The sequence below is a fragment of the Austrofundulus limnaeus genome, unplaced genomic scaffold (assembly GCF_001266775.1).
Source record: "Austrofundulus limnaeus strain Quisiro unplaced genomic scaffold, Austrofundulus_limnaeus-1.0 Scaffold10, whole genome shotgun sequence".
Taxonomy (NCBI): domain Eukaryota; kingdom Metazoa; phylum Chordata; class Actinopteri; order Cyprinodontiformes; family Rivulidae; genus Austrofundulus; species Austrofundulus limnaeus.
Genome location: NW_013952412.1, coordinates 2411086 through 2419768, shown reverse-complemented (window position 1 = coordinate 2419768; position 8683 = coordinate 2411086). Strand labels below are relative to the sequence as shown.

The 8683-nt window shown below is 41.0% G+C and overlaps 1 protein-coding gene across 2 annotated transcripts in view; it reads right to left on the bottom strand.

Annotated features, from left to right (window-relative positions):
• Positions 1-1732: 1732 nt before the first annotated feature.
• kiaa0895l overlaps positions 1733-8683 on the bottom strand; it is a 26498-nt gene continuing 19547 nt past the window's right edge. The window contains exon 7 of one of the 2 annotated variants that reach the window (XM_014001796.1): positions 1733-4096. In XM_014001796.1, the coding sequence (XP_013857250.1) occupies positions 3935-4096 (162 nt within the window). In that variant the 3' untranslated portion in view covers positions 1733-3934. Of the gene's footprint in view, positions 4097-5633; positions 7315-8683 lie in introns of those variants that run through there. The other variant, XM_014001797.1, reaches the window with a different exon arrangement.

Below are 8683 nucleotides of genomic sequence, written 5' to 3'. Positions count from 1 at the left end.
AAAGTTCTTTTAACTTTGCGCTGCCATTTTCATGAATGTACACTTCCTGGTATGTGGGGCAGGAAACGTAACCTTATATGGTGTTTTTAGGGTGGTAATTATGCTAATCTCCTCTCCTCAAGCACTTGAATACCCATTCATCAGTTTACGCAGCTCATTTACACACTTTTCCTGAAGATAGAAGAGTTTGTTGAATCTGACGTGGCATGTTCGTACAAACCCTTCGTATGAAATGAAGTAAGAGAAATTTAGAATTAAGTACGAAAATATTCTTGCATGAGGCCAAATGAGTTTAAAGTTCCTGAGGACATTCCTTTGGAACTCTGCTCTGAACCTGGACCCAGCTTTACAGAGGGGAACCTGTGAGGAGCTGTGCATTTCCAGTCTATGTGAGGGACCACAGTGTGGTTATCATTAGAGGGAAATGACTGGTAGTTTGGATATTTCACAGTCATTCCTGAGCCTTGCCATATCAAGTTATACTTGAAAGGAAGGAAACATTTGGTAGATGATTTGTTGCAAATATGCCTCTTGGCAATAAATCTTAAAACGTTATTACCTTTTTAAATGGTGCCACATTTGTAAGGAACATGCATTTGTGGGATGAGCAGTAGAGCTGAGTACATGTGCCCATCATAAAATTAGAATATGAAAAATTTAATTTCAGTAATTCCATTCAGAAAGAAGTGTTATTTATTTTAATCTTTATGAATATAACTGACAACTAATGAAAACCCCAAATTCAGTATCTCAGAAAATTAGAATATTACTTAAGACCATAGATAGAAACGCTGGCCAACTGAAAAGTTTGAACATGTAAAGTATGAGCATGTACAGCACTCAATATTTAGCTGGAACTCCTTTTACCTGGATTACTGCAGCAATACAGCGTAGCATGGAGTCCAACACTCTGTGGCTCTGCTCAGGGGTTCTGAGAGCCCAGGTTGTTCTGATAGTGGTCTTCAGCTCTTTGAGTTGTTGGGTCTGGTGTATCACATCTTCCTATGGGGTTAAGTTCAGGTGAGTTTGGGGCCAGTAAAGAACAGGGATACCATGGTCCTTCAACCAGGTACTGGTAGCTTTGGCACTGTGTGCAGGTGCCAAGTCCTGTTGGAAAATGAAATCTGCATCTCCATAAAGTTGGTCAGAAGCAGGAAGCATGAAGTGCTCTAAACTTCCTGGTAGACGGCTGTGTTGACCTTGGACCTCAGAAAACACAGTGAATCAACACCAGCAGAGGACATGGACCCAAACCATCACTGACTGGAAACTTTTTTTCTTCTCATATTTAACCAGGCTAGTCTCATTGAGATCTCAGATCTCTTTTTCAAGGGCAGCCTGGGCCTGAAAGCAACTGATCGTGCGTTTTAGGGGGTGGGGGAAACCGGAGTACCCGGAGAAAACCCATGTAAGCATGAGGAGAACATGCAAACTCCCACACAGAAAGACCCCAAGTCCAAACTGGGGATCAAACCCAGGACCTTTTTGCTGTGAGGCATCGGTGCTAACCACTGAGCCGTCGTGCCGCCAACTTTACACTGGACCTCATGAAACGTGGATTCTGTGCCTCTCCTCTCTTCCTCCAGACTCTGGGCCATTGACTTCCAAAAGAAATGTAACTGAGGCAGGACACGCCTCAGATCTGCCCCAACCCACCCGGCTGAGCAGTGATGGTGGTTTAGGATTTAAAAAAGTAAAAATGGTTTGTGTTGTCAAGTAAAGAAACAAAACGCAGAGTTCATTGTGTGTGTTTATTTTAAACTAAAAATTCAAGATGTTTTCCAGAACATAAAACACTTGTGCAACATTCATGCATTACAGTTCGATGCATTTGTTTGGGAGAATCCCGGTCAAAGCTCAGATAATATAATACTGCTCAGATCTCATCAAACACAAAATTACAACTACATGTCAATTATAAATAGTTAAAACATTTCATTGGTTCACATTTTGGTTATATCATTTTTTAAAACCTTTGAAGTTCAAATCGAAGACCTGCTGTGATTTAGTTTTACCATCGTTTTGATGGTTGTGACCAGGTTTTTCTCAGCTGGTTCTGCTCAGGCAGCCCGGCCCAAACTCAATGCTCTAACTTACATCTGGAGTTATAGTGTCAAAAAAACAAACAAACAACAAACAAAAAAAAAAGCAGCTGGCAGACAAACAGCAGCCTAGAGCAGAAGAACTGTCCACCCATTGAAGGCACCACTTCCTGTTTCATGCTCAGCCAATCAAACTCCTGGATGAATGAGAAAGATCAGCTGTTTGACAGAAAAGCCCTAGAAACRAGTAAAGATGCCACTTTGGCGCTCTGTCTACAAGAGAGGTACAGTTCAGCATTTAGGAAGTGAAGTTTTCAGATTTCTTCATATTAGGCACAGGCTGGTTACAAGGTTTAAGCTACACCACGGTAGGAAAAGTCACCATTTCATACAGGTCAAGCTGTACGGATTGTCCGTAATTTACACAGATTTCCCCTCATTTTGCAGGTACACGCACGTATAGAGCAATCCTATGGATTTTTTTCAAGTTTTACGTCTTTTTTTTTTAAACTCAGTTTCAAACTTAACATGTCAAAGCCTGGAGGACATTAAAAATACAATCCATAACACCAAATAACCATCTTCCAACCCAGTCTGTTGCTAGAAATAAGTTCTTCCACCCTCCTTTCCTAATGCTGCAGGTGATGACGGTCCACCAGCCCCCCCCCCATATACACACACACACGTGCGCCATGTGATTAATATGTTTTCTTTCCCCAAAAATGACAGATTATTGAGGCTCATTATACAGGTAAATGTTTGAAGGGGTTGACATGTCTGCTATTTTTTCCTGTCAGTTTGTCCGTACGGTTTAAATGCCACATTTTTACATTTCCAGTCTGGTCCTACTGCTCAGTCAGTTGTGTGCAGGGCCAGAGGGTGGATACGTTTTATTTGGTAATGGGTAACGTGTCAGTCATGGCTCGTCTACAAGAGAAACAAACCAGCCTGGCTGATGCTGAAATTCAAGAAATATTTGTAATCTTATACAAATTAAATGTATTTTCCAGACTATAAGTTGCTTTGAAGCATAAGTAGCATCATGAAGAGGAAAAACAACCAGGACCAGTCAAACTATATAAAAAGTGTGACTTATACTCTGGAAAGTACAGTCCTAAAAGCAGGATTAAAACAGAAAGTCAGCTACATCTCAGAGACTTGGTGCTTTAATCTGGGTCTACACTTTTCTGCAGAAACATGATTCCGAATGAAGGCATGAGCACCATCAAGTTGTTCTGCAGAGCAGCATCCCTAAATGTTGAACTGTTCCTTCCTGCTGCAGAGGAAACGTTAGGTCGTGGCGCAGCGCTGAGCTTGAGGACAGTTTGGACCACAGCAGCGTACAAAGTCCACAAATTTAAGACAATGCTGATTCAAGCCTTTAAAACACTGATATTTAAAATCCAAACTGAGTCCACTGGCACTTGATTTTGTTTTTTAAGATTCATGGCCTCAGTTTCTGCTGCTCTTCGTTGTATTTTGTTGTGTCCTTTGTAACACGGCACACAATGTAAGGCAGAAAACCTCTAAAAAATAAGGTATAAAGCTAAAACCAGAGACATTCAGTTTGTTCTTGCAACGTAAAAAAAACCTGTTTCATAAATAAAGCGTGTGATTGTGAATGTTACTATTATTTTGTGTGTCTACATTTATATGGTTGGGTGTATACAGGGATTATACTGAGGTAATTTCAGAAAGGCGAACAGGGAGAGGGGACAGTTTCACTGTATCTGCTGGAGTGAAAAAGTGACAGAAACATGCATCAAGAGAAGAGAAAGTGTGGACAGAAGTGTCGGGGCGTGTCCCTTTTTGTCCGCATCGTTCAAGTTTTACAAAGTATAATACTGACTGTGTGACAGAACAACCACATCAAACAGTTGCTACTAAACCCCTCAGGGAAGAAGCTGCTCCAGCGATGAGTCATCCAGCTCGTTGATGAGGACAATGTGGTCCAAGTGCTGCAGGTACCGGTCCTGGTCTTGCATGAAGTGTGGGATTCTGGTCCGGGACAGAACAGCCAGGTGACGCAGCTTCTCCACGTCTTCGTAAGAAACCTTTGGGAGGTTATGGTCCGAACAGAAGAAGAAGAAGACTTATTTATGCTCTGTGGGAACTTTACTTTCCTTCTGCAATAAAGTCTTCCTAATTTATTTCCTCTGCATGCTGCCAGACTTTCCTACTATCTTTTAAAATGGTCTTGATCAAAATCCCCTACATTGGGGGTGATGGTGTAGGGGTGTTATTGTGTAGGTTCTGCAATCAAGGAACTATGGCTACATTCACACTGCAGCTCACAATGTTCAATTCAGATAAAAAAAAAAGTTTTTGGTCGTAAACGTCCACGTTATATTTTAAATGTGACTTCCATCAGACTCCAGTGTGAACTCTGACCTGCTTGTTTAGTTCATTTTGTATCTGAACCTGCCTCAACAAGCAACACTGATAATAGTAGTGTTGATGAAGCCTTCACGGTACACATCCCTACACCACTCAGATATGTGCATTTAAAGGGAGGGTATTATATCCTGATGCATCTCAGACAGTTCAAGTCTATACAACAGTCAACAGTCAGATGTATCAGAGTGTGTGTACACTTGTTTCTGTGCTGCTTTCATTCGTACATCCCAACATAAACCTGAGCACCTGAGACTCCTCCCCCTGACACACCTCCATTTAAATATGTCAGATGTGCAAAATGTGTCCAGAGTGTGTCATTCTCCTCTGTGCAATCAGAAATGATTTCTAGATCCAGGAAAATAAAGAGTTAAATGAAATATATAAGTGCAATTTTCTAAATAAGCAGTGGGGTTTACAGTATGTGTTTGCGACACACAATGTAATAGTATGTGTGTGTGAAGCTGCTGTTTTCTTCCACCAGTGTATTTCTGAGGCTGCACATTTTATTTCCAACTTTACACACGTCTAACACATTTCTGTAAACATGGAGGATTTCAGGGGTTCGGAGAAGGTAGAAACAACTCAGTCTGCAACTGAAAATGTGGATGGAGGACAACAGAGCTGCTTCATGGAAGAAGAACCTCTGCTTAGCCTGTTAGCGTTAGCGTGAAAGCTAACAAGCTAAACTGAGGTCCTCCAATCATATTAAGCTGCAGGCTGAGTCATTTTTGCGTTCCCCTCTCTGTCATGTGGATGGAGGACCTCAGTGACGAGAGGAGAATGTGTAGCACTGAGCTAATACATATATATGGTGATAGCGTCGGAGCTAATGCTAAAGCTAACAGGCTAAGCTGGAGTTCTTCCATGAAGCAGCTCTGTTGTCCTCCATCCATATTTTCTGTTCCAGGATGAGTCATTTCTACCTTCTCCTCTCTGTCAACGCTCTCTGGTTTCATTTAAAAGAGTCGATCRTCAGATAYTGTCCAAGATTAACCTTCAGGGTGGATATAGCTCACTMGCAGCCTCGCACCGATGACCTATCCACGTCATCATTTACCCAGAATGCTTTGTGTGTAAATAAAATGGCTCCGTCTGTGTAATATATTTTTTAAAAATTTAGTTTAAAAATGATAAAAACTAAAAAGACTACAGTATTTTTACAGTCTTTATTTTACAGTTAAAATATACGTTTATTAAATAAAGTCTAATGTTACAACTAATGGTGGATCCCTTTAAAGCTTTATTTATCAAATAGCTGATGTGAAGAAATGAGTCGCAGCGCCTCAATGGAGACTTTCGCTGCAGGTAGAGGACTTATATTTGGAATCATGAAGCCATTTCAGTCAGCTGCCTGGCTCGGCTCAGGGACGAAGGTAAAGTTCCTGACTGGTATTTGGTCAGTGWGATCCCCAAAAACACACTGCCTCCCAATTCTTCCTGTGGTGATGTCATGTGGTCCAGCAGAGCCACAGCTCACGTCCCACAGTTATGTAGAATTTTACGCAGGTGTTTATGAACACGTCACTGTTTGCACCTTGTCGACCTGAGTAATGATCACAGGTGAGGTGTTCTGAACTAATCTACTGAGCTGATTAAAGTCCCTCTTAGACATTTTTACACATTTTATTCTCCTCAGCTATGTGTGCGCCTCACAGGCCTGTGGTCACAGATGTGTGTTCATATCCACACGTGACAGAAATACAAGAAACTTTACAGTTTACATTGAAGCAAGGTTGTTTCTTTCATTTTTTTAGGCGTGTTCTGTTGTCTGAGGTTAAACCATAAAAGCTCAAAATTATGTCTTGTTCAGACGCAAAATCCATAAAACTGAACAAGTCGTAGTTCTGTGTATTTAGGTGAGGCTCAGTACTTTGTGGTTTAAAACTGTCAACTGAAAAAAAAACATTTTCTCAGAAATGCAGGTTTTGTTTCCGATCTTAAGAGCTTTTGTATGGATTTTACAACCTTCTATAGACCTGATAACCCAAACCACCAGAGTTACTTATTAACCATGGTGAGCCATTAATGTGCTGCAAACAGGTGGCTGAATAAACAAAATGAACCAATGACCATTTCTTAGATAAACATGTTTTATAGATTTTCTTGTTCCAATACGTTTTGTTAAAACTGGTCAGAGAAATTGTGTGAAAGTATTACTAAATGACTGTAATCATAAGTATTTGTTCACCATTACTTMTTGTCATTTAATAACTATTTATATAGCACATTAAAAACAACAAAAGTGCTTTCAACAGTAAACTCATTTACTGCACAGCACAAGGTCCAATGTGTCCCTTTCATGAGTGGCGCCAGTGACTGAAGATCAGAGGAGTTAGTCGTGTTCATAAAGTCTTTGATCAGTGGTCCAGGCTTACAGCAAACACGGACGTTAAAATCACCAAATATTAAAAGAGGGTCATAACGTAGTGTGAGATCTGTCGTTAAATAAGTAAAATCTTTAATAAAACCCTTTACAGAGTAAAGGAGGTGAGTTAATTTCCACCATCTGAAGCTCTAAACGTGAGTAGAAATGAGGAGCATCAGCCAACGGGTTAAACTGGATTTAAAAACAGAATCTAATCCCTCTTCTTTACCAGTAGTCTGAGGAGAGCTAAAGACAGTCCAGTCAGGAGGCATGAGTCCAGAACATGGAGCAGACTCCCCCACATGAAGCCAAGTTTCTGTCAGGAACATAAAATCCAGTTTTAAAAAAAGTTTCTGTCAAGTTTTTAAAATCCAGTTTTCAGGAGACAAAAAGTCATTTAGAATAAAAGTCTTGTTGGTTAGTGATCAACCGTCCAGCAGGGCTCCAATGAGAGTTAGACCCTTGTTGTCTGGAGCAGGAGCACAGGTGCCTACATGGCCCTCAGGGTTTCTGTGAATATGGTCAGAAATGAGGAAAGATCTGTTTGTTTTTCTGCCCAGCATGAAACAAACCAGTTCATGTGGCGTCTGAAGACCTTAAAMCCCAGTTAAATCCTGTATTGTGATACACCTAATTTCTACAGCAGACTTCAGGATTCTCAGGTCTCTTGTGGTGTCCCTTCTGGTGGAGAAACTGATTATTTTGGGGACACACACCTGTGGAAATGTTTGTGGCTGAGGAGGAGCAGTGTGAGCTTCTGCATGTCGCTGAAAACAGTTGGTTCCAGAGCAGAAGCCGATAGTTAAATTAGCAATGGACAGCTTCAAAGAGCTGCTCATCAGGGGCCTCATGCATGGAGTGTGCAGCTTTCACACTAAAAGCTGACGTATGAAAAATTTAGAAAAGTGCACCGCACCAAAAAATTCAGATGTATAAAACTGTGCGCACGCATGTTCCTGCGCACCTTTCCTTTATCCATCCCAATGAACGTGGAACTTAGCGCACGTGAGACACCTCCCCTGACACGCCTCCATTTAAATATGTAAAATAGATGTAAATGTGTCCAGCGTGTGAGATTCTCCTCCGATTCCTCTCTGTGGGATCAGAAATTATTTTTAGACGCAGGAAAATTATACATTAAATGGAGAATGAGTGAGAAAACTGTCTGAATAAGTAGTGGGTGTCATTGTTTTATGTGGCGCATTTACACGGGATAACCAAAGCCTGAGATTTTCCTGAAATTTACAGACATCTCCCGAATGTGATATTAAAGCCTGGTTATTGCTGTCTATTTAGTTGAACACGGCATTGAACGGACATTAAAAACAAAAATATTAATAAATAAAAACAATAAACATCACGTTATCCACTTTTTCTGCTCTCCTTTGCTCCTGCGTTACAGCAGGCGCTGTCATCTCCACGGACAGACCCCCACGCACGGGTACGAGTAGTAGCCTTCGTATTTTTAGCAAAAAATATAGATTTTTGAGGCTCATTAGACAGGTAAACGTCCAAAGGGGTTGACATATATGAACACCTTCCCAGCTGGTGAGGGTGTGCGCGCGCCTGGCACGAATAGCTACCCAAAGAGCAAGCCTGCTGTGCTACGGCCACAACTCAACTCAGCATCAGCCAGAAGGCTACAAACAGAAAAAAAAAAATTATTCTTACCGTACAGTGAGCCACCATTTGCATCCGATTTTGCTCCCTCTCTTCAGCCTTTTTTATTTTATTATTATGTTTTTTATGCCGTACGTAATGTGTCGGGTTTTTCCGGCCCGGGACCCAAAAGGTTTTCAATTATGTGACAAAAATATAAAAACAGTTTACAGACTGGACTGAGGTTCTTTGATCATTTTTAGGCTGATCTATTTTCTTG